This window comes from Acanthochromis polyacanthus, chromosome 18, assembly GCF_021347895.1.
Source record: "Acanthochromis polyacanthus isolate Apoly-LR-REF ecotype Palm Island chromosome 18, KAUST_Apoly_ChrSc, whole genome shotgun sequence".
In the NCBI taxonomy this organism is placed as follows: Eukaryota; Metazoa; Chordata; class Actinopteri; family Pomacentridae; genus Acanthochromis; species Acanthochromis polyacanthus.
Window position 1 is genome coordinate 19,513,422 of NC_067130.1, and position 26,488 is coordinate 19,539,909.

A 26,488-nucleotide genomic window follows, 5' to 3' on the forward strand; every position below is an offset into this window, starting at 1 on the left:
TAAATTTGAGACGGTATGATATTCTGGATATGATATCCTCATCTTATCATATTCTCTGTCAGACTCACATCCTGCAGCATCTTGTACTCTCTCTCCCTCCTGGCCTCCTTCTCGTCTGACTCCCTACAGGCCTTCTGCGCCGCCTCCTCCAGCTGCCGTACGCGGCTCTTCAAACGAGCTGCCAGGGCGTCCTTCTCTTTGCTCGAACGTTTGCTTTCTTCCAGTCGCTGCTGCAGGGATTTTACAGTGGCACCTGCTACAGCATAGCGCTCCGGCCACTCTGCCTAGTAACAGAAAGTCACATCAAAATGAAGGTTAATTGGTTACTGCATCCATATGATTAACATGATGAAGTGGTACTTTAAAAAGATCTCCACAACAGACAGACAGACACTTTATTAATCCCAAGGTCTGTGTAAATTTTCCCTGTGTTTATTAATGTAAATATTCTGTCGTAAAAAAAAAATAAAGAGAAATCAAAGGAAATGAGACATTAATTAAGCTGCAAAAATTTTTTTTTGGAGGTCGCAGTGAGGCCACAAAATAAAAAATAGCCATTCTTGTACAGTTAGCTTAATTTACTTTTTTTTACATTTTTTTTATTGCCAGCTATTACTTTCTGAGCACCTTACTACCTGACAATGGCACACACAAAGACTTTTAGGCTCAAATTAAGATCTCATCAACTCAAATCTCCCAATTAAATGACTTGTTCGACATCTTTAAGACCTGTGAGTATTGCTAGGGGAATGTGAATAAGGACTTGGAGAAGAAAAGAATCCTTCCATCAACATAAAGGCATATACCATGAAACAACATAATATATGCCGTTTACTTCATTAAGACAAATGTTTAGAAGAAGATTATGCAAAGTGAAGACTGATACCAGTTTTTTCTCCAGTGAGCTGTTTGTTCCCTCCAGTTCTTGAATTCGATTGCTGGCCTCAGCCAGAGCTTTTTCTAGATGCTTGCACCTGCAGATAGACAATGAGAAACAACCAAAAATTAAATCCAAACACAAGTGTAATTCAGAGAGGAGAAATGTGGAATCCTTATAATTTTTTGTATACTAGAAATCAAGATGTTTCCCTTTTGTTCTCTTTTAATTTCAACATGAATCAAATGCTTCCATTAGGACTTTAGACTCACAATAAAACCATCTGCCTAATTTGTGCTGATCGAACTCCACAGACCTACGAAGGTGTGTGGTGTTATCAGACACCGAGACGTTAGCAGTAAATCATTTAGATTCTGACAGGTGGGCCTCCACGAATCAAACAGATTTTTACACCACATCACACAGATGCTCAAGATTTGGAGGCCAAGATAACACCAACATTCTCTGTCATGCTCCTCAAACCATTTCTAAACAGTGTTTGCAGTGTAGCAGGGCGAATTATCCTGCTGAAAGAGGCCATCAGGGCAAGCTGCTGCCATAAAGGGGTGCTTGTGGTCTGCAGCAATGTTTACATGTCAAAGTAACAACCACATGCATGCAAGGTTTCCCAGCAGAACTTCACCCAGCATCACACTGCCTCCAGTGGCTCACCTTCTTCCCATAGTGCATCCTACTGTCATTGATCCCTGAGAAAACGACCTCTCAGTCCACATGATGAAAAAGAAAATGCACCTCATCAGACCAGTCCACCTTCTTTATCCATGCTCAAATCCAAGTGTCCACTGGAGGAGCATTTGGCATTGGACAAAGGTCAGCAGGGACACTCTGGTCAGTCTGCAGCTACATGGCTCCTTACGTAGCAAACTGTGATTTTCTGTGTGTTCTGACACACTTCCACCACATTGCTTTGAGGTTTTCAGCAGTTTGTGCTACGGTAGATCTTCTATAAAACTGAACCCCACAGGTCAGTCTTCATTCTATACCAGCATCGATGAACCTTCGGCCCCCATGACCCTGTCTCCGGTTCCCTTTTGGTAACCACTGCTTACCAGCAACACCCCACAAATGTGTGGTGTTGCTGTCACCTTGCTGTCTTGGAGATGCTCTGATTCAGTCATCTAGCCATCACAGTTTGTCAGAGTCTCTCAGATCCTCACTCTACCCATTTTCTGCTTCCAGCACATCAACTTCAAGAACTGACTGTTCACTTGTCGCCTTGTGTATCCCACCCACTGACAGCTGCCATTGTAAAGAGATAATCAATGGCTTTCACTTCAGCTGTCAGTAGTTTTAATGTTGTCGTTGATCTGGTAGTGTTGCTAATGTAGAGGTTAATGTAAAAATACACTATGAAAGTTCATTCTGGAACCAGGAAACAACAGTCAAGATGTAATTACCAGTAGCTTTTTCAGAAGCTTTAAAGCACATTTCACACCTACCCACTGAGGAAGGACTGTGACACATGACTGAATGCTCCAGAAAAGCAAGTAAGTAGTGCTTATATGTTTCATTTGTGTGTTTTCTTGTTTTTTGTTGTTGAGTTTTTGTCTTTTTTCTCTTTTGTATTATGCTGTTTCATTGTACGCATTAGTCTTCTATGGAGTTTACTACATCTCTGAAGTGAAAGCAAATACAAACCTTTCTGTGAGGGCCTGGTTGCTCTCCTCTAAATCCCGGGGAAGATCTCTGAGTTTGAGTTTGTCTCGCAGGATTTGGATCTCAGACTCATAATAAGCTTTCAGGTCAGCCACATGTCGAGAGTGCTTCTCTCTCAAGTTCTGCCTTAGTCTAAAAAAAAGGAAGAGAGACAAATGATTTTTTTTCTTCATTTTTGTAAATGTGTGAAGACATTTTACCACCAGCACTTTTACTTACATTCATCTGTGTAGGCAGATTCAGTACATATGAACGGAAGTAGTAATTTCATTGCATCCTTGAATTTTTAGGTCTTATGCAGTGTGGACTCTTTTTTTCCTCTATCTTCTTGGTAGAGTGCATGAAGTGGGCCTGAGGTGCGAACAGTATTTGGCAGCAGTTGGAGGTTGTTTGATATCTCCAGTCATACACTGTATGTTTGGCCCTTAATTACTCTGCCAAGGAATGTGGCGGAGTTATGTGACGATCGGCGTACGTTTGTCTGTCTGTCTGTCAGTTAGCAACATTACTCAAAAACGGATTTGGATTAAATTTAAAAGGGAAGGTCAGGAATGACACAAGGACCAACTGATTAGATTTTGGCAGTGATGCAGCTTATAGTTTGAAGCCACAGATTTGTTAAAGATTTCCGTATCATTTTGAGATAGGAGCACAGTCATCAGCTGCCTGCTGATGCAGTAATCACTTGATTGTGATCCTACTACAAATTGACCACGGCTGACTTTTCAGGACTTATCCAGCCAAAATTATACAATGAATGAGCAGCCTTGGCAGAGTACCGCGCTCTCTAAGTGCTTTTCTTGTTAACTTCATACTGCCAATCTGTTGCTCTATAGCGTTTTTGATTGAAATTTCACCTCATTCAGGCAGAGAAACGCACAGTTTTCAACTAACTAGCTATAATTCACCTCTTGTTATGTATGCAGCCCAGAACGCTCACATGGAAGAAACTAAATCATAAATAAAGTGTAAATTATTTATTATTTAAAGTAACCATAAGCCAGCTGATATTTTGGTTATGGGCACATTAATAAATTCAATGGAAATGGTGAGAGCATCAACAGAACATTCGTTCAGATATTCAGTTTGAAAAGGTTTAGAGGAGTGGGAGATTTAGTGATTTGGAGCTTCAGGCAAACTCTGTTTAATTTCATTTTCACCCATTCTCGGTCTGAATGTTGGTGTTGGCAGTGGCAGGAGAAGTACACCAAATTTTTAAGTAAAACTATTAGTATTGCAGAGTAAAAACACCATCAAAGGAAAGGTCCTGCTCTAAATGTTTTATTAAAAAGTGAAGAGCAAAGGAGGGAATTTAAAAAAAAACAACACTAAAATAAGTCAATGTTAATTACTCTGAATTTGTTAAAAAAAATCTTTTAAAAACAACAAAAAGAAAAATAAGATTACCAGGTCCACGTGCAATATTAGAGAAAGTATAGTACAGTTAAAATTTGAATGATAACTATCCCTTATAAGCATTTTTGTCTGTACTGTAAGAAGTTTTCCAGCTGTATTGCTTCTTTGTTAAGGCTTTTGTAAGGATTTTTTCACTCTTCAAATCGCATGTTTCCCAAAGATGTGCTGCACACTACCAGCCAAAAGTTTGGACACATTCTCATCCAATTTTTTTTTTTAATTGCTATTATTGTCTACATTGTAGATTAAAATAAGATTACCATTTTTTTGTTTCCAACATAATTCCATATGCATTCTGTTACAGTTTTGATGTCTTCAGTATTAGTCCATAATGTATAAATAAATAAAAACCACTGAATGAGAAGGTGTGTCCAAACTTTTTGTTAGCGTAAATTGCTCAGATTATAAAGAGCCAAATGCAGTTCATATTTTGTTTTACATTCTACCACTTGACTGGTTTAGCAGCTAACTGAATAGCTCCTCTTCATCATAAGTATCCTGGTGTTTGCTTCACTCACAGGGAAAGGACGACAGGATCCTCTAGTGACGACGCCCTCTCCATGTGAGGACTGACTGCCGGCCGCAGAGAAGCACCAGAGGCTGAACAAGGCTTCAGGGTGCTGGTGTGGGTGTGGCTGCCCTCCTCCTCGCTGGCTAAGGGGGCACTGGCTCTGCGCTGCTGGCTGGCTTTGTGGGAGGGCTGGGTCTTCTCCTGGGAGGTAGACAGGGCTGCCTGGGACACGATTCCCCATGAGGTGTGCATCTTAGAGGGGGAAGGTCCGGCAGCAGAAACACTGGAGGTATCAGAGATGCAGTCAGTGTCTCCAGGGTTGGGACTGCACTCCACCATGCTGTCAGGGGTCACGGGCGTCCCGACTCTGGGGTAGAGGTGGGGGTGAGCGGCGAACGAGGGGCTGCTGAAGTGAGAGGGCGAGGTGAAGCCGGACGTGCGATCCGACTGCCGCATGTTGACTGCTGGGTCCAACGTCAACACCTGAAGCACAAAGAGTTTCTGTTTCTCTCAAATTTTTTTCTTCTAAATCTGCCATGACGTTTAGTATATTTGGAATAAATTTAATAAGAGCAGAATAATACACATATGCTAAATTATATAGAACAGAAATAGATATAGGCATAAATTAATAAAAGTGAAATCATAACACAATAAAGACATTGGTATAAGTAAATAAATAAATACTGTTAATCAAATAAATATGAAAAAAATGTGACAATATACAAAAGTAAAAATAGTGCAGGAGGCATTTAAAATCTCTTTGAATTACTCTTAAAAACAGATTAAACATACGCACATATTTACTCAATGGAATAAACCAGTTAGGTGTACTTCCCAAGTCGTATTTTTTTTCATTATAATATGCTTGAACGGCTTTCAAAATGTGTAAGAGGATCTGAAAATATTAACATTTTTAATCTAAAGACTCATTTATGCAATTTGGCTTTTATGCAGTTTTATAAATTTTATGGTTTTAGTATTTTTTTCAACATTATTCTAAATGTATTTTATTATATCAAAATAATATTTTGCTGTTGTGCTTTAATCTACATATTGCAGTGTTACATTTCATAATCTTATTTTTATTTCTTGTATTAACTCATATTTATCTTTTATTATCTTAAGTACCCCTCGTTCATTTTGTCCTATTTAATTTTCTCGTTTGCATGTGCATTTCTCTATGTTTTGTCAATTGCTTGTAAAGCATTTGCATTTGATTTGTTTGAGAAGCACTTTATAAATAAAGTTTAATTGACTGATTGATAATTTATGGTTACCAAATGAACTGCAAATTCTTGTATTTCCTTTAAACACTATCTTTCTCTTTGCAAAATTCACATCTATTGATGAGATCTCTAATCATAGGATGACAGAGTTAATGAATGGGATAAACATCTTGCACAGTTTTCTATGAAGACCAAGAAGTAAACTTTTACCAGCGTGTCATTTGACATACCTGTGGTGACGAAGGACTGGAAGTAAGTGAACCTTCCCAGTCTGAACGCTTATAGTCTGTTCTCTGCTTGTTCTGGTAAATCTCTCTAAGAGACAGCCGAGGCTCCTGAGACGGAGTCTGTAAGTGATGGAAGAAAGACGTTTAAACCATGACCAAATATAAATGTGCACAGGTAACCCACAGTGTATCAGAGGTGTGCTTTTATTAAATAGGGTCACATCTTGATAACATTGTCTGGGATATTTAACACTCACATTCACAGGTGCCACTGTGAAATGTTACTCACAAGACTCATGGACGCCTCTTGCAAAAGGAGGTAAGCGCCGCTGTCAAAGCTGTCCGGCAGGGGGCGATACAGTTCACTCTCATTCAGACGCCAATAGGTGAGACCTGGGACAGACAGAAGACTGTTATTATTTTATCTGATCATTTGTTTGAAATTACACATTGATCATTCTGTATATTTCTGGCAGTGAAGGCCACCCCACAATACTCCACCTTAAAAGGAAAATCTGGTAGTAAAATACAAGACGAGCAATGAATGTATTTGAGTAATAAGTTTTATGTGTATTTAATACATGTTACTGCTCAAGAAGAGTAGTGCAATTGAGGACAACAGATAAGTTGTGGAACCACATGGGAACAAATGAGCTCAGAAACTTCTGAGTCACCAACAGATGCATTGTTGATTTTGTTTGGTCTGGATTGCTGGACTTCTTGAAAACAAGAAAACTCCAGAATAACTGCCTCTTTAAGTTCTAATAGCCAGACAAGATGCTAAACACTGACAAACCATCACATAATCAGGAACCAGCAAACTTTTAAGTGTGGACTAATTTTTAAAGCATGTTGTATTAAAGGAGTCGATGTTTTCTAAGCATGAGAAAACATGTATGTTTGCAGGTCTTGCTTTGTTTATTTCTCTTATTCCATTATAGAATGAAACAGATTTATAAAACTGTTTGCTCCAGGATTGTATCCGAGGGCAGATGCCATTTTTAGTTGAAGCAGTGCATGTGACTCACACACTGAATGCATTCTCTGTGTTGCACAATGAGACTGCAGAGCGGTCTGTATTAAGACATTACAATATCAAGTTTATTTACATGTGTCATGCATTTCAATTCTACATATCTGTCAAAAGCACGCAGAAGTTGATAACTAAGCAGGAAATAAAATTTCAGCTTCAGGGTTTTGCTGGAGGCTCACACTTAGCAAACAGCTCTCCATTTGTCAACCCCTGATATAATATTTATTTATATATCTGTTGTATTTTCTGGATAAGTCTGTATCTGCGTGATCTAACGAACCCTGAAAAGAAGTCTAGAAAAACTCAAAAATCTAGAGTTGTTAGTGTCACTATTACACTGTTTGTACACAATAGGTACTACTTGAGTACAAATTTAATTGTGAACAGTTTCTGGTGTATCGATGGAGCAAAAACTATTCTTATCTCCACCTATTCATCTTAATATTTGTATGCCTAAATCTTCTGCATATGTTTTGCTCATCAATATTTTAAATAAGATCACCACCTTACTTTAATTTTTAGTAGAAATAAATGTTTATTACGTTTTATTTTTACATATTTTCTTTATCCGTTTCCCTAATAACAGCAATTTTCTTTGGTTCTTCTGCCTGAAAAGAACTTTGCAAACTTGCATTTATAAAGTACTAGAAAATAATAAATATTGTAGGATCTTAGCTTAAAATTTAAACTGTTTAGGAATTCCACATGTCAAATATTCATTCTCTTTTGAAAATACTTTCAAATGTGCTATATAAGCAGCGGTGACTTGACTTGACATTGACTGTGCAATATTTTCATGTGAGGTGACCCCAAAATTGGAATAAACAATTGGATTGTTTATTTGTTTTACTTTTGAACTGGTCAAGCCTTGTTCTGTGTTTTGTCTGAGAGGGTGAATTGTTACCTGATGCCTCAGACATCAAGCTATCGCTTCTCCTCAGGGGAAAAGAGCTGGACGACGGCCCAGCCGGTCGATGCTGAAAACCAATAGAGATGAGTGGATTAGATCCAGCGACACGTATGTCATCAGGACAACCACAACAGATATATGCTCCAAAAACAAAAACACTACAGGGCGATAAACACGGTTGATAAACACCAGGCAGTGTAATCATTTTTTTACTATCCCTACAAAACTTGATTAGTTTTAAAGAAGCAGCTGTCACCACGTGGTGAGTTGTACCTGGTTCTGGGAGTCCGTTGTCTCCAGGGGGGTTTGTTTGTGGGACTCTCGGGGGTTGCGAGGAGGATCCTCGTACTCGAGGATTTGGGGAGATGGTTGTCCTGCTTTGCTCTTCTTGGGCCTGAGTTTCTGCCTCTGGGCCCAGGAGGTCAGCTGCTGGCTGGTGCTGCCAACAGAACAGGTCATGGTAAGATCATTTCACAGACAAACGTCCTCACATGATTTCTGCAGCAATTAACATCCCTTTAAACCCCAATTCAAATTACATCATACCAGAGATACAAACCGTAAAAAAACAGATAGAATCAATGAATTTTAAATGAGGTTGTGTAGTGTTGTCAGCAGGTGGTAATACAGTCTCTGTTCTGCTTGACTGTGATAAGCAAAATGAAAGAAGTCAGCAAAGGGAAAGCAGAAGACACTCTGGACAGGTCACCAGTCTATCACAGGACTATACATAGAGACAAACAAACACTCACATTGACACCTACAGACAATTTAGAGTCATCAATTAACCTCAGCATATTTTTGGACTGTGGGACGAAGCCGGAGAACCTGGAAAAAACCCACTCATGCACAGGAAGAACATGCACACTCCATGCAGAAAGATCTCGGGCCGGGACGTGAACCAGAGCTCTTCTAGCTGCACAGCAACAGTGCTAACCACTGAGGCACTGTGTAGCCCTGCACACATTCAATATGCTGCAATTTGTTTACACGTAAACTTTAAAGAAAACCTTTAGGGAATCATGGTTAGTGTCTGCGTGTGTGTACTAACTGAAACGTACCCAGAAGTTTTCTGCTGGTACACCAATGGGTTGGGTTCATTTGCTGTGAGACTCCTCTCATTGGAAAAATCCTGCTGGCACCCAATCACAGTTCTGTCTGCATCGGCCTGGAAGTTAGAGGACCAATGATGCTTCCCTCGTCCTTGACCAACACCCTCATCTTCTCCTGGAGATCCAGCAGGTTCCAAAGCAGTTTCCCAGGCAGAGAGAGTCCCGTATCCACTGCTGAGCACTGTGGTCGCCCGCTCCTCCCCCTGGTTGGTGGTCTCTGACCTGGGGAGCGGAGGTGATGGGGAGCTAAAAGGAGTGTGGACAGGGGCTGCCAGGCTGTCGTTGTCACTGGGCACATTTTTGGGGACTGTGCAGTCACTGGACATGAGGGGGAAAATATAGTCCTTTGTGTTCGTGGTAGGTTTGGTGTCCGGAGTTGGAGAGAACTCTGTGTGCGGCTGGACACTGGCCTGGCGGTTCTGGAGCTGAACCAGAGCCTTAATTTCATCCTGAATCAACTAAAAAAAGCACATCATGGTTTCAGTGGGTAAACAAATATTTTAAGTGTGCACATGTGAGAGGTCATGAAGATAAATGCAGGCTTACCTGTATTTGGCACTGGTATTGTTCTTGCTGAGCGAGTATTTGCTCTTGGTATTGCTTTTCAACCAGCTGAAACAGATGTAACCATCGACCCTGTTGCAGAAAAAACAAACCATCATTACTCACAGCATGACGGTAACCCGTGGTAAATCAGCTGGGGCGGAGGCATGGTTATTTTCATCAGTGTCAATATTTGCTGACATTCCTTATTTGCATTTGAGCTGACTTTTCATCTTTATACTGCAGAGGCAAGCCAATGCTTGAACTACCATAAGAATCAAAGGCCAAGAAATCAGGCTACCCACTAATGCAGAAGATCACACATATTAACATGATTAAGTCCTAAAGTGATCCTACATGCAAATTACACAAGTATGATGTGAAATCTCCACTGCAAATACACAGAAGTACAATTTGTATATGTTGGCATATTCATAGATTTGTGAGTTTTCAATGAGGCAAAAGGAATAACTATAATTAGAATTCTTTATAAGGTGAATAAACTTTTTGTGAAAAGAAAAAAAAACACTATTTTGCCAAATGAGCAGATGTTTCAAAACATAAAACCTACAGGTTTGTGACTGTGGTATCACAGTGAGAGGGCTCATTCTGCAGTCTGCAAATAACTTCTTTTGATGGTGTGACTGTGATTGGGTTTCACAGTTTCTATCAATTTATTCTCACTTCTGTGGGTTGTTAATAGAGCTGTACAATTCATGAAAAAGCCATCAAAACTGTAAAACATCTAAGTAAAGCTTCCATTTTTCGGTAACGGTACAATGCCACAATCAGAAGTAAAAAGAAATTAACATTCCCACTAAACTTGATACTCAAATACCAACATCTATCAAAAAGAATCCCAACATCATGCTTTTCTCATGTAATTCAGTCATAGTTGCTTAGTGGGGGTATAGCATCACATGTAATGTAGAGTTCAATGAGTTCTACGCGAGAAAGACGGCTTAAACAAGTAGTGTGAATTCACCCATCATATAAAATTAACAAATATTACATGTTGTCTTCAACTTTAAAAGACCCTGCTATCATGTTATAGACAAGAGACTAGAACTTGTGCACTGTCAAAATGTGACAGGTGGAAAACAGAATTTCTGTGCATGTCTGTGTATGCAACACACAACACAGAAACAAGATAACCCTGTTCTCTCTGCTACCCTGTATGACCAAGAAATCAGATTTTCCCAGGAGAAATCTAGCTGGGAAATCAGCCGGTAAATTAAGAGCATGTAAACACAGTGAGTGAGTGAATGAGTGACAGAAATATAGAATAAGTGAGGAGTTGACAATGAGGTGATGTGCACAAAGCATATTTTCCTCCACATTGATTGAGAGTACATATGCATTTCAGGATATTTTCTGTTTGGAGGAATTGTTTTAAACCACCAAAGAGCTTTTAGAAAAGCTGAAAGGTTAAAAACAAAACAACACAAATAACAGGAAAATACATAGACTAGCATGCAGAAGTTTTGGGGTCATCCAGACAATTTCATGCTTTCCATGAAAACTCACATTTTAATTCATGTGCTAATAAAAGCGCACAAGGGTTTTCTAATCATCAATTAGCCTTTCAGCACCATTAGCTAACACAATGTAGAATTAGAACACAGGAGTGATGGTTGCTGGGAATGTTCCTCTGTACCCCTATGTAGATATTCCATTAAAAATCAGTCATTTCCACCTAGAATAGTCATTCACCACAATAACAACGTCTAGACTTTATTTCTGATACATTTAACCCATTAAAACCTGTCATTCTGCAAGTCTGCCAGGACATATTCTTACATTTTTACATACTATAGTGCAATTTTTTTTGGAGTGATTGCATTTGTTTTACATCAATATAACCCTTATATTCCACATTTTAATAGTATGTATTGACTTATGTCTTAACTACTACAATAAATTGCTAAAAAGTGAAATAAACCTAAAAAAAAAATTAAATTGCTTTTGCTTTTTCACACATATTTCAAAATACAGAAATTGCACAGCTGTACCCCTCCAAATTGTAAAATAATTTGCACAATATCCCATTGTCTTGTTTATAAAGATCTTTCTGATTTGTGCTTTATTTGTATTTTTACCATCCCATCACTTCCATGAAAAAGTGCTCTGAGACATGGTGAATCTGTGAAATATTAGTCTAAATTTCCAGATTTTATATGCATAAAGAATGATAGATCTATCTTATCTGATTTCAAATCTACCGCCAATCAAAACTGAATATGCCATCGTAGTGCCAGCGCTATGCTGGGCTCTATAGGGTTAATGTTATCTTCGTTGAAAAAAACTGATTTTCTTTCAAAAATAAGGACATTTCCAAGTGACCCTAAACTTTTGAATGGTATATTTCTGTAAAACAGGATAACACCGAATCCTCACCTTTATGTGTCCATATTTATGAGGCAGCTGTACCACGGTGCACACATGGTACAAATTTCAATCAAAATACCTCAAAAGATTTGGCCATGCATTCATTTAATACTCAGAGAACACTGTGTTTTCCTCAGGTATATATACTAAAAGGCCTCCAGCCTGATGAACTCTGCATTAAAGTGTATTCGTTCTGTAGTGCATCACAGTTGTCTGTTCCCTGCAAATCACATCCTGAGTCTGAAAAGATCAGCTGCACTGTGGTGCTGTGTGTGGTGCTGGGGTCTGTGAATGTGTATATGTGTGTAAATGTGTGTCTGTCTCGCTGTCAGGTGTGATACGCACAAAAAACAAAAGTGACAGCTCAGAAATGAGGCTGCCAGCCGCCAAACGCACTGCACAAGAACAACTGCCACGGCAGCAAACCCCAACTTCACTTTGCATGTCATCAGCGTGTACTTACAGTCTCGTTTGCACACTCTACAGTAACTATTGTCTTGCACGCCCTGTGATATTTTCCCACCTCGCAATCCTTCCAGATCTCAGGGTCTGTCTCTCCGCTGCTCTGGATCTCCTGCACCAAAGCCCTAAGGGTCTCGAGGGAGCTTGGGTTGATGAATGGGAGGTTCTTTCCTTGTTCAAAAGCTTCATCTGTGCTCAGACAAAGACTCCTGTAACAAAATGGTAAAACTATAAAACACTGCGCCAAAGTACTGCTTTGCATGTAAAATCTGTCCATGTTTCTTCAGCCTCCATAAAACATTAAATGAAAACAAAGCTGTGCAGCATTTTGGATGCAACAAAATAACACAAAGTTTACTAGGGGTGAAAAGACTATAAAGGCCCTTGCATCTGCTCAAAGTCACACAAACAGTCGTATCTAAATGGGAAAGATAGTTGTACAAATTACACACAATGAGATGGTAGGTTTGCATCTGTAGGTAAGACACTGACCTTCCAAAAAACCTGCCAGCGGGTTTGAAAGCCATGTCATAATTTTAAATATTGCTAATTTTACACATTTTGTCAGAGTCAGAAAGTGTAAAAACAGAAAGACTTCTGTTTTTTTTTTTTACTTTCTGACGGTCTTGTTCACAATCCATCAACCAAATCAAAGCTTAAAATCCTAAAATGCCCAAAAAAATAATTGCCAAATTAAACAGTTTTAACCAGATTCTGTAAAAAACACAAAAATCTACAGTCCTCTGTGCAACTGAGGAGTCACGTGACAGAAAGTCTGCAAGTTTTTGGCAATAGACTGTGTTCACAAAGAACAGGGAAGAGACAAATGTGGAAAACATGAGAGCGACTAAGAGGAAAATAAAACAAACTACAGGAATAAAATATAGGCAGCATGGTTCAAAAACAGTCTACGGAGGAGTAATTTGTTGGAAGATATATTCCGCATGGTGAAACATCCTTCTTATTGGACAGAGTACTGCGAAGTTTGCAGAGGTTCTAAAAATGCAAAAAGTAAAATAAATCACTTGTCAGGAATTGGAAAAATGATATACATGTTGTCTCCAGGTTTGTTTTTTTGTTTTTCTTTTTTATAAATAATCAGAGAACTGTAACTTTTGTGTTTGTCCTTTTTATGATTTATAGCTTTGTTATACTGCACAAAAGACATTTCTGTCTTCCCTGTATTTCTAGTTATGGTTGTGCTCTTTCCACAGAGGTGCAGAGCTTTGTATTGCACTGAAAAATGAGCTCAATGTGAGGAAAACACCCATACACAGACAACTAATAGGAGAACATTTAAATTTCCACACAAGATTAGCATCTTGTATTTTACCTCTGCACAGACAATGTACTGTTTTTATATCTTCCATATACAGTATCATTTTTACAGTTACTGGACCTGATCTTGTTGCATGCTGGTGTGATGTCCATGGGCCTGCACTCCACAGTGCCTCCTGTTGTCTGGGAGGTCGTGTGTCTGTCCTCTGAGACGGCCAGCCCCGAGGCCGATGTCCCCTCAGAGGACACCAAAGAGGTCTCGCTCTCCTTACCCACATCCCCATCGGCACTGACATGGCAATGGCTCAGAGCCCCCGAGCTGGACACATCCTCAGAGATACTGTCATCTGTGGACATGTTTATGGGCCCATGCAGAGGGGGTCAGTCTGACAGCTGGAGACCAAGGAAAAGGGAAATGAAAAGTAGTCAGAAAGAGTGCAGTGAAATATACTTCTTGTTTTCATAACTTCACGTTAACAGGAAGTGTTGCTCAACTGTAACAACAATAGGGACAAAAAGCATTATTGAGACAGCAAATGTGAGACACTTCAGGATGATGCATACGTAATATACACAGCACTCAGCAGAACAAAGTACATTCCTGTGCAATATCACCTAAATGGTAACTATTTCGTTAATATATGACTTCACTTTAATCATATTACTTCTGAGTTAAACAGCAGGGTATTTTCAAGCTTCAGCAGGATGGAAGTCATCTTGTTGGTCAGTATTTTAGTTTATCCGCAGTCACTCATGGTGCATCTATAAATGTCATTTCCACAATTCCTTTTGCACCTCATCCAGCCTCATATCATCCCAATCCTGTCTCCATGCTTCAATGTCAGGACTATGCATTCACTATGGTAGTCATGACCACATTGATGTCAAACATGTTGGACCCCATCTGAGCCAAACAAATTTATCTTGGTCGCATCTGACCACAGAATGTGATCCCAACATTTATCAGTCTTCTTTTTGTGTTATTTAGCAAAGTTCCATCTCACAGGTTTGTGCTGGAGAGCAGGCAAGTATTTTTTCTTCGATATTATCTCTAGATGTTGATGTTCTGCAATGCCCTTCACACAGTCTAAGGGGTCACAGAGCTCTGATTTCTACTGATAACCCGTTAACCAAGTCTGAAGCACTTACCCATCTGTTTTTAGAGCTAGATGGTGAAAGTAGTGCATTGCCTGTGGTGTCATTTTAAGAGGACGACCATTACAGCTCTGAAGCATTTTATGACCATTTTAATGTGTTAAGTTGACTGGAAATCAGAGGTCTATTCTATTTAGTTTCAGCCTTAACGTGTTTTCTAACTAGTGCCAGTGATCACAGATCTATTCATTTTTGTTGTACTGAGTTTCTATTTTTAAGTCTTTCCTGAGTATTTGTTTTTGATTGTTCCCAACAAGGAAATACTATACTTGTCATTTTAGAAATAATAAAAAATACTGAGAACAATTTGGAATATTTTTAATTGAATTGATTATCCACATGGGGTGTACTCATTTCTATTTCATAACCAGCAACAGGCACTTATTGACACACTTTACATCTAATATTAACCACCAAGAGATGGCAAAACATAAACAAAATGCCCCAATACAGGCACAAAGCTAGTGTGTCAGTGTTACGCATTAGCATCCACTCCTGTGTCTGCTGTATGACCTGTGTGTCCTGTGTGTGAGAGCTCGTCTCGGCTGGGCGGGTTTGATTGGATAATTAATTGACTAAACCAATAACATAAGTAACGCAGACAGAATTAGCCATGCAGCGGTTTTATAACAGCAGCCACATTAGCTGCTTTAGCCACGGTGTCAGCCCGCACAGGCGATGTTGCAGATGGTTAAAGTTGCGTGTCAACTCCTCAGCAGCCTGGCTCAGTTAGTGAGTTATCTAGCTAGCAGGGTAGCTACAACTACCACTAACAAGCAGCTGGACTGGTTAGCTAGCTCGCTGAGTTTGGCTAAGTTGGTTTATTACAGGTTTGTAAGCACAGCGGAGGCAAGCTGGAGAACAGCAGCAGAAACAATAGCACACAGCCGAATAAGAAACGCTAAATAACGGCAGACATGGCGGCGCTGACGGCGTATATTAAAACCGAGTGAACCTACCCGTTGACTTGTATCATTATTTCATCCATATTTCTCAGTGAGTAGTCAGGTTGGCTAGCTGGTTGCTGGTTGGCTACTGCACTGCAGAGATAGCTCGCTGCTGTAACGTTCACAGTCCGCAACGCCATTGGTCAGAATGCGATCTAAAATACAGAGCTGTGATTGGTCGTCACTTTCACTCTGTGTTTCTATTGGCTGTTGGGGTGGAATAGGCGGAAACATCTGTTGGGACAAAAGCTGACAGAGAACAGGACCGAGTAGGACCTCAGAAGGCTCTAAAAACGAAACTGTAATCTCTAAAAAATAATGCAGGATTGGGATTATTTATAAACTAACTTCATAGTACGGGCATTAAACACCAAAAATAACCCTGGAGCATCAAATTTGAAAAGCAACACATTAGTCTTTTGGGACCAAATTGTGCTAAAAAAAAAAAATTACCATAAAAAGATGACAATATTGGAGTTTTTTGGCACAAAAACATATATTATATTTAATCTATCTATATTTAGTGGATTTTTTTTTAAATGGCAATTTTGAAGCCAAGGCTCCAGAATGAAAGCCTGGTATAGAATGACACTGATCAAAAATTGTCATTTCAATGGGTTTTGTTTTGGACAGTATTGTCATTAAGGTCTCAAGCATGGCTTGTTCGTGTATACAGTTTATTACTGATTATAACTTGGTTTGAAATTGCCAAATTCCCCCCAAAATACAAACTCTTGGCAAAATATGATCAAATGATCAAAACATCTAATAAGAAAAGGACACAAATGTCTCAAAGGTCACATAAGAGTTTGCCATTAAAACATCATCTGTTCTGTGTGGTACCTGCTTTTCAGGTCAGTTTGTCAGCATCTTGGAGAACGTGCCACAGATCTATGGATTCAGTCTGTCTCAGTGTCTTCAGTCTTTTCATGTTTTTCCAGACTGCCTCCATGATGTTCACACCAGGGCTCTGTGGGGATCACACCATCTGTGCAGGTCTGCTTGATCTTCTTGTGACTGAAGATAGCTCTTCATGACTCTAGCTGTGGTGTGTAGTACCGCACAGCTCACTAACAGTACTGCATGTGTTGACTCCTTCAGTTCTGACTGTCTAGTGGGGCATCCCAGGTTTTTATTCTCACCCCAAATCATATGGTTCAAGGCCTATTAACAACCCAAGACTCACATGACTCAAGGGCAGTAATGACAAAAAATGTAACCTCTCTATACCAATTTAAAAACTAGAAAAGCACTCAGAGAGTGCAGACCTCCGCCAAGGATAGAGAGGAAAACAGGAAACCCATGCAGTAAAGGATCATGAGCTGGAATTGAACCTGCATCTTTGACACAGTTCTGTTTATAAATCATCTTCTTAACCAATTGAGCTATCTGGACACCTTGCTCCAATTTGTTGGACGACATACTAAGCTATGATGTTTTTGTCATATTTTGGACCACATACTAAAACATACTAAAAGTGATCCAGAATCCAGGATCCTATTGCCACCAAAATTAAATCAGCTCTTCCTCTTACCATAGTCTACATCCCTTCAAAATTTCATGTGAATCTGCCCAGGCGTTTTTGAGTTATCTTGCTAACAGACAGACAGACACCGGGTGTCACATAACCTCCTTGGCGGAGGTAAACATTACTTATTACATTCTTTTAATGGTTACTTTTACTAGCAGAAGTTCCAGTGAGACGAAAAAGGCCAATAATAAAACACAATAAACGACAATGACAACTATATTGAAAATACAATTTATTACACTGAGTAATAAATACATACAAAGATGCAAGTAACAGCATTTTCCTTTTTTTGTTTTTTAATACCAAAACCAACCTCAACACGAATGAACCGATGCATTTGGCACATCTCTGTCCCTCACTCAGTCAGTCATGTGTTATAGGGGTCTGAAAAACAGACCAAATACTATCAAAAAAAACTTCTCCATCTACCCCTGTACAAGCCATGCAGTGTCTAACAGTTAACCCCCGGGCCCGTTCGCATGCATAAACCAATGTTTTAAATATGAAGTCAGAACTAAGATCCCAAAAGGTGGGCGTAAAAACACATGATATCCTCCCGTCTGAATTCCCATAACCCACACATGATTGAAATGATCCTCCAGAACTCTCAGGACTCATGACTTGTGTTTCTGTAATTTTTTTTTTTATTCTCTCTAGGAGCTGCTTGCTTTTCCATCCTGTGTTCATTTACTTCCTCCTCGCAAAGGGAATGCCATGCAAGTTAGTTGTTTTGTTTTTTTTCAAGAAATGAAGTTCTTCTTGTTGCAGGGAGGAATGTGTGTTGGTGGCTAGGACCTTGCATTTCTCTCCGTCTCAGCCAAGCATTCACGCACCAGCCCTCTGGCGTGGATTATCCCTTTGAAGAAAGACAAACACATTTAGATTAACAAACTTGGAATTAATTAAGACTCTGATGATTATGGTTTGCCCTTGATCGAGTGTTACCTCTTTTCAGTCTCTCCATTGCACTCTTGCTTCCAGCATACGTAGGCCTGATCTCCTTTCCAAGCTCCTCGATGATGGCCAGCAGCTCTGCATATTTGTTCTGAGGCACTTGGCTGCCAGTGGAGCCCTGAGAGCACAGATAAATCGGCTTCAACACATTTTATACAGCCGTTTGGTGTGCAGAATCACTGCATTGCTGCCACATGACAAGACAAAGAGACCAGTTTCATGTTATAACACTGTCAGAAGTCACCTCTTGGTTTGGTTTGGGAGGATCAAACCCCCAGTGATAGAGGCTCTTCTCCTGTAAGTTGTATTTTGTTATTACTTGAACTTCATCTGCGTTCATATTCTCAGCTACTAATCTGATTATGCACCTCCTCAGTTCAGCTTGTAACTCAGAACTTCTATTGTAATAATGCTGACAAGAGATGAACTGAGGACAATTGATCATTCTCATGATTTGTTCTGCTTCATGCTTGAGTTGAGACCTGGTGACATTCTGCTGTTTTTGAACATGATGTGTGATATTATGATAATTATTCACTGAGCCTTCAGGGCCTCTTCAACTGATCACTGAGAAGTGATGCTTCTTCCAGAGGGTCAGACTTTGTTCTGTACAGCCCCGTGCACTTTAAATAATTATTTCTGCATGCTTGTTTATCACAATATCATCCACTGTGCTCAAGATCAGCAGACTTTTACCAAGATTCAACCGAAGTATCATATTATAAACACGCGCCAAATGTCTCAGTTCATCTGTTCTCCACATGCTGATTGCTTATTCAAACATTAGTTTGATGTTATAACGATGGCTTGTTATAACAATGAGAAAGGTTTCTTGTTAAATTGTAATGACTATCTAGTCATTTATTCATTTAATGTACTGCAGTAAAAAATAAATAGACACACAAATAAGGAACTCGGATGACAATAGCACAAAAACAAGAAAAGCACTCAGAGAGCGCTCTACTCTGTCAAGGCTGCTCAGTCACTGTGAGATTTCCAACGGATAAGTCCCGAAAAGTTGGCAATGGTTGATTTTTAGTAGGATCACAATCAAGTGATCGTCAGCAGGCAGCTGATGTACTGTTTACTTGTTGTCACAGTTACAGTGACGCCGTGCCACTACCTTTCAATGATCCAGAAATCTTTACCAAACCCATGCATCCAGACTATAAGCCGCATCACTGCTAAAATCTAATCACTTGGTCCTTGTGTCATTTCTGACCTTCCCTGAAAATTTTATTCAAATCTGTTAGTCTGTTTTTGAGTAATGTTGCTAACAGACAGACAGACAGACAAACGTACACCGATTGTTACACAACTCCACCACGTTCCTCGGTGGAGTAACAATAAAAGGTTAAGTTAGTTGGTGTATGTGGGTGTGTGTATGTTGGTATGTTTGTGTGTGTGGGTATGTATGTCTGTTCGTATGTCTACGTATGTGTGTGAATGTATATGTTGATTGTGTATCTGTGTGTATATTTGTGGGGGGTGGGAGGTTTCGGGTTTTTCATAGTGTTTTATATTGTGTTGTTCTTGTTTTTATCCTCTGTGAGGTACTTTGTGTTACTGTACTGTATGAAAAGTGCCATATAAATAAAGTTGATTTGATTTGATTTAGTTAAGTTTAAAAAAATAAATCAACTAAAAAAATGCAGCTGGAAGAAAAATCAGATAAAATTGAATTAAAACACAAAATTGCGGCAAAAGATAAAAAATACATCCAGCTTTTGTTTGCTCTGCAGGTTCTTCCAGGTTGCAGGTGCACAGTGAGTTAAACCAGATTTTCGTTTTGTTATAATTATTAAAATATGTAACTGTCATTTGATTTATGATACAATTTTTTAAAGGTGAAACTTCAGTTTAATATTCACTGTGTAATAGGTTTAAAATGTGATGGAGAAATATCACATGAGACTCCATCAAAAGTGAATTTAATAAACCATTGATATGACAGTTTAAACTCTGGCTCACATGAGTTGTACAACATATCCTCAACTGAATCCAATACGATGGCTGGAAGTTATAACAATAAACTTTTCAACTCCTACAAGTACCTTGGTCTCCGGCTGGACTTTTCACTTTCTTTCACTTCTCACATCAGTGTTCTACAGGCTAAAGTCAAATCTAAACTGGGGTTCCTTTACCGTAATAAAGTCTCCTTACTCTTACTAAGATGACCATCCTCCCCATGTTTGACTACGGCAATGCCATCTATAAAATGTCCTCTAAGTGAGCCCTTAACAGGCTTCATGTCTTATCACTCAGCCATCCGTCTTGCTACTGGTGCTCCTTTCTCCAGCCACCATTTTACCAACTGGTGGGTTGGTCCTCCCTTTACACCAGCACTGGCTTCTACTCATCTACAAGACCCTATCAGGGAAAACCCCTCAGTACCTCTCCAACCTCCGACACCCCTCCCCTAACAACTACCACCCGAGGTCCAGTGATTTCATAACACTCTTTATCCCCAAGGTTTGCACCATCTTTGGCCAGAAATCCTTTCATTTTGCTGCAGCAATCGATTGGAATTGCGTCCAAAAACCTCTGAAACGGTCACCGCTTCAATCGCTTTACATGTTTAAACACAAGCTGCAGCAGACCCTAGCTGAACACCTGCACATGCTGACTGCTTCCAATGAACTGCTAGCATTAATCTAGGTTGTTTTTCATCTCTGTTTAAACACTTGTGTGTCCTTTTTCTTTATTTGCATTGTTTGTTTTTTATGTTTCTTCATGCCTGGGGCCTCTTGCCAGGTCATCCTTGTACATGTGAAACTGTTCTCAACTGATCCTACCTGGTAAAACAAAGAAATAAAACAACAACAACAAAAAAAAATACTAGAATGTGATACTGATCTGTTTTCTTTTTCTGAAACTGACCAAAAATTATGGAGTGTATGAAAATTTTGGGGGCAGAGAGGCAGGTTAAACCAAAAAGTAACAGAGTTATTAATATCTAATTTGGAGCCTTCAACTGATATTTTTCTATGTGTTAATGCGACAGTTATTTTTACATAGTGAAATAAAGTTGAAATTAAAAAAAATGTTGCCCCCTTTAACAAACAGAAGAGGAGACTGTGACAGTTTTGACATTTTACTTGGAAACAGTTACACAGGAATGTCTCTATAGCCCTTTTTAAACCTGGGACATGTAAATGGTAAGGCATATTTTTCAGTGAAGTATTTTCACAACCATTTGAAATCAATTGGAATATTTCCAAAAAGAGCATTCAATATAAATCTAGGGCTTGGATATTTTAAAGACCCTCCTCTACTGTCTGAAATAAGAACATAACCTCCCCCCTAATCATTTTAGTGCAGTCTCTTAAAAAAAAACACACACACGCAAAGAAGGGACACAAAACATAAGACCTTGGTGTCCTTGCTATATTACAGAATGAGAGAAGTGTGTGACAGAAACCTTTGTAGCATTTAGGATCAGTCATATTAACACTCAGCCAATTCAAAACTGATAAATGTTTTTTTTTTGTGTCTCTAAAGGAGCTTTTCAAAACTGCATAAAGTAACTCTAGCAATGTTCTTAAGGTAAAATGGAAGTTATTAATACTTTCCTCTTAATTTTGGTCTCTCGTTTAAAAAGTTTTAAGATTTACGATTTTAAGATTTTCACAGATCGCTGCTCGTTTTGTGAAAAATGTTGTGTTACAGCTGTATACTGAAGTGGCTGGAAAAAGCAGAGAAGGAAGAGATGCAATGTGGGAAATGTAGGATACAGGATTGTTGGGGTCAGACGGTTATCAAAAGAACAGAACTCAGCTTTGACTTGTGATTCAGTTGGAAGAAGCAAGAAGAATGAGATGACTAGAATAGCAGCTTGTGAACATTTACCTGTGAGAATCCCAGAGAAGGAGGTCCATAGTCGCTCAGAAGAGGCCTGTAGGACTGCAACGTGGCCAGATTAGCTGCTGAGGGAGACTGAAGGTTTCCAACTGTGGGCACATTGAGAAGCATCCACGTCAGTGGTTGATAGCTGACGACAATTATTATATTTTGTGTAGCCTCAGAAGAAGTCTTCTTCTGGCTGCTTGTTTTATTGCAATCTACAACTCATACGTTGAATATCATGGCAAATCGAAAGCCCTATGGTAAGGGCATGTGCCCCCCCTTGTTCACATTTTTGATTTGTCTCAGAAACAAAGGCAAAATGCCAAACAAAAGCTAACAACAAAACAAATAGTATTAATAACACATTTCTATCCATATTTTGAATGCTTTCATTATGAGGATTGTTCATAAACCTTTCTCAGCCTCATTTATAGAAAATGTTCTACCAAAAAGATGGCAAAAGTGTATATTACCTTTGACAGTATATTCTAAAAACCCGTGATTCTAACATTTCAACATAATGAAATAAGAATTTTCAGTTTTATCTGGTTCAGATTTCTTGAAATTAAGGCAAGTAAGGGCATTTTTAATCAGAAAGTACCTCTTGTGCATATTTAAACACTTTTTTTTGAAAACCTACACCACAAAAAAATGTCTAAAGAATCAACTGAAGAAGTGTCATGTTGAACCACAGCGGGACAGATAAAGACTATAAAGAGAGAAACATAAGCAAACGGATACAAAGTAATGAAAACCGCTAAAATAGATGAAAACCAAGCACAGAAAAATGAGAAGTGACCACAAAGAGATGCAAAAGAACCAAAATAAAATACAAAATGGCCAAAAATAGACAAATAGACACACATTTAGACAAATAATGCCAAAATGATGAGAAAAAATTACCACAAAGAGATAGAAAATAATTAAAACAAGATGAAAGATGAAGATGAAAAATCACCAACAGAGAGAAAAACAGACGAAAACAACTAGAAAAAGACAAAATTACTACAAAAAGACACAAAACCACTACAAAGATCACAGCCAAAATACATACAGTTAAAGCCTGTTTATCTATATTCTGAAGGTTCTCACAGAATTTATATTTTCTTGCTGTTGCCAGTATCAAGACTTTTAAAACTGGTTTTATCTAATGTTCAGATTTCTGTTCTGGAAATGATTGCAAATGTGGCCATTTTTAGTCAGTACTACCTATACCTAGATATAAACACAACAACGTGCCACACAAAGAAGTCACTGTTTTTCTGTCAGTTTCATGATGTTAACTACGAGTTAAAATTCAAACACATTCACTGGAGTGACTCCCCTTAAAGTAACATCTTGTCCTTCAGAAGTCTTACTAAAAACAGTATTTCTACACAGAAGTGTGAGTATTTTTACTACAGAACGCAGCAGTACTCCAGCCTCCCCTCCGCTTTGTTCGGCTGCAGTGCCTCCTCTTCGCCGCCAGATGTCCTCGAAGAGACAGAAACCCTGAGAGGCAGATCACTCGGCAGCTCCGACCGAGGAGCATCATGGAGGAAACGGAACAAGGCTGGCTCAAGAAGACATAAGTGATAGATTTTTGTCACCGTGTAACGGCTCCTACCCGGCGGGACCGCGACCCCCGGACGACGGAGAGGCTCATTTTCGACACCGCCGCCGCCTCGCTGCTCATCCCCGCCGTGTTTGTCCGCCGCCTCGGCGCACGGATGGCGCTCTTTTACATTAGTAATAATGGCGGATATGAATTAGCCTAGCTCCCAGGATCTGACCCTATATATATAACTGGACAAAAACTACAGACACGGTCTTTCTCCAGGTATTCTCCGAGACCCCGAATTTAACAGTCGATTTAACCGCCGGAGACTTGTGTTTTCGGCCACGTTTTCTCCTTACCCTGGTTCCCAGAAGTTCCCGGAATGTGCTGATGGACGTTGGGTTTGTAAGACATTCCCAAAGACATTGTAAATTAAAGAAATAAAAATGACCCGAAATTCAGTGAAGCGTCTGTCTCTCACTTTTTGTTTACAACAGCGGCACCGGCAAATATGGCCGTCACTTTATATTGACACCCACTGTGCTTTGTACCAGAGCTACTATCACTGCGGCTCATCAGGAAACACTTAGAAAGCTCATTTAGAGCAGAAACACAACAAATACACACACTTTAACACGTTTATCACCACACACTGCACTTTTACACACTGGGGAAAAAACACAAAGCGCCGCTTTACTGTAGTTTACAGATTTAAAAGTGATATTTTTACATCGCATTAAAACACTCAAAAAAGTGAAGTTTTAAAGTAGAATAAGCAACTTAATGAGAATTTATATCATTTGAGGTTAAACTTTATTTTAACACAGCTGACTTTGTACAATAAAAAGCTTTTGTTTAAGTGAAATATAACAGTTTGTACAAACCTATCTTTGTCTGTGGAGGCGCATCCATGCTCATATGTGATGTTTAGCTCAGATATTAAAAGTACAACCAGATCTTCTCATTCATGTGCTCTTCTTCCATTTAAAATGAGCTCCAGGAGGAGACTCTTTATTTCCCATCAGGCCACATGGTTGGACACTCAGGGGCAAGATTTGGCCCAATCCTGGCTCTCAGTGTCAGAACCTGGACCCCTGAGAGGCAGGGGCCCCCAACAAAGGAGCACATGGGGCAGAAAGAGTGGAGGGACAGGAGCTGGGTGTGTTTTTAATCACTTTAAATGCAATAAAGGATGAATGTAGACTAGCAGTCAAAAGTTTGGACACACCTTCTCAGTCAGTTAATTATTCTATACATTGTAAATCAATAGTGAAGTCATCAAAACTATAAAATAACACACATGGAATTATGTTGCAAGCAAAAAAAATGTTAATCTTCAGTCACCAGTTTATTAGTAACCCCTCATGTTTTGCAATAAGTCTTTCCATTATCTATCATAGATGCTTTCTATGCTACATAATATATTATGTTGTATATTTTTTGTCAACTGCATTTTAGAAATTAAGATTTTAATTCCAAAAGACACACAATCAACACAGAAAAGCTGAGTCTACCCCATACCTGTCATCTGTGCATCTTAAAGATGTTTCGCATCATTTTTTCCTCATTATTATTAATTTTTTTTTGTCCCATTTTGGTCATTATGTGTTTAATATTGTTGTTGATTTTGTGTTTTCTTGGTGATCATTTTGCATCTCTACATTGTAACATTTTGGTCAGTTTTATGTCTCTTCATTGTAATTCATCTTTTTTTGGGGGGGGGATAATATGGTTAGTTTTGTGTGTGTGTGATCATTTTGCATCTCATAGGGAGTTGCTTTTTTGTCTCATTTTTATCACTTTTGATCATTTTGCACCACTTTTGCACATTCTGGTTGTTTGAATTCAACTTTGTCACAGTCTCATATAGTTTTGTTTTATCTCTACTCATTTTGCATTTCGTTATGATTGATTTTAATTAAATTTTGAGCATCATGTCTTCCTATTACTTTTGGTAATTTCACATCTATAATAATAATAATCTTTATTTATACAGCACTTTTCATACAGGAATTGTAGCACAAAGTGCTTTACAAACAGACAAATAATTAAAATAGATGAAAGAAATTGTGACCCAAATCCACCCACCCGGCAATCCATACACTTTAATGTTAAAAGCAACATAAATAAAAGACAATAATAAATCAGGGACATTGATATACCCAGTACTTACTGAGGAAACACCATCTTAAAGGTTTAAAATAGGAAAACACTGGAAGTTAGTTTAAAGTGTAAAATAAATAAATAAAAATAAATGAATAAAATAAAATAAATCCATAAGTAGATCAGTAAAATACATAAGTAAATAAATTCAATTAAATATGTCATATAATAAAATAAAATAGAATAAAAGATAAAAAAATAAAAAATAAAGATAATAATAAGGACATCTGTCATCATTTGTCTTTTTAGTCCCATTTTGTGATTGATATTGTCTTTATGGTCACTTTTTGCCCTTTTGTGCCTTTCTGTGGTCATGCCTCTTTTTTAAATTCTATTTTGATTATTTTGGATCTCATTTTAATAGTTTAGCATCAGCTTGCGGTTGTTTTGCATTTCATTTTGAATTGTGTATTGGTTATTTTGCATCCATTTTCATTTTTCATGTCCCTATGGTTGTTTTGTGTCTTTTGTGGACATGTATTGTAAGTATCAAATGAAACCAGAGGCCCCTAACCCATTCAATCATCTGTGCATAGAAAAATATGTCCAAGACATTTTAAAAATCACTTACAAATGCAACCAACATCACACAAACAGGCCAATATGGAGTTCTCTCATATGCGGTAATGATAGAAACAAGAGTCCTGATTCATTTGAGCATTGATTTACTGCTTCTATAACTAACACTGGGA

At 38.7% G+C, this 26,488-nt stretch overlaps 2 protein-coding genes across 3 annotated transcripts in view; both read right to left on the bottom strand.

Moving 5' to 3' along the window:
* Positions 1-15,900, bottom strand: part of LOC110970183 (M-phase phosphoprotein 9) — a 39,240-nt gene extending 23,340 nt beyond the window's left edge. The window contains exons 1-13 of the mRNA XM_051938863.1: positions 15,778-15,900; positions 13,785-14,056; positions 12,447-12,594; positions 9,539-9,628; positions 8,942-9,450; positions 8,154-8,319; positions 7,875-7,947; positions 6,227-6,330; positions 5,941-6,057; positions 4,489-4,964; positions 2,537-2,686; positions 887-974; positions 69-284 (exon numbers count right to left, since the gene is read on the bottom strand). Coding sequence (XP_051794823.1) covers positions 69-284; positions 887-974; positions 2,537-2,686; positions 4,489-4,964; positions 5,941-6,057; positions 6,227-6,330; positions 7,875-7,947; positions 8,154-8,319; positions 8,942-9,450; positions 9,539-9,628; positions 12,447-12,594; positions 13,785-14,020 — 2,373 coding nt within the window. The 5' untranslated portion in view covers positions 14,021-14,056; positions 15,778-15,900. The remainder of the gene's footprint in view (positions 1-68; positions 285-886; positions 975-2,536; positions 2,687-4,488; positions 4,965-5,940; positions 6,058-6,226; positions 6,331-7,874; positions 7,948-8,153; positions 8,320-8,941; positions 9,451-9,538; positions 9,629-12,446; positions 12,595-13,784; positions 14,057-15,777) is intronic.
* A 1,615-nt stretch (positions 15,901-17,515) lies between these two features.
* On the bottom strand, positions 17,516-24,649 carry LOC110970184 (cyclin-dependent kinase 2-associated protein 1). Of its 2 annotated transcripts, none has more exons than XM_022220414.2 (4): positions 24,518-24,649; positions 22,100-22,200; positions 18,242-18,368; positions 17,516-18,152 (listed from the first exon to the last, which is right to left on the bottom strand). In XM_022220414.2, the coding sequence occupies exons 1-4, from the start codon at positions 24,549-24,551 to the stop codon at positions 18,085-18,087; spliced, it is 330 nt and encodes a 109-aa protein (XP_022076106.1). In that variant the 5' UTR covers positions 24,552-24,649; the 3' UTR covers positions 17,516-18,084. The 2 variants fall into 2 exon arrangements, with proteins under 2 accessions (XP_022076106.1, XP_022076105.1); XM_022220413.2 differs by lacking the exon at positions 24,518-24,649 and adding an exon at positions 23,993-24,160.
* Between the last annotated feature and the right edge of the window lie 1,839 nt (positions 24,650-26,488).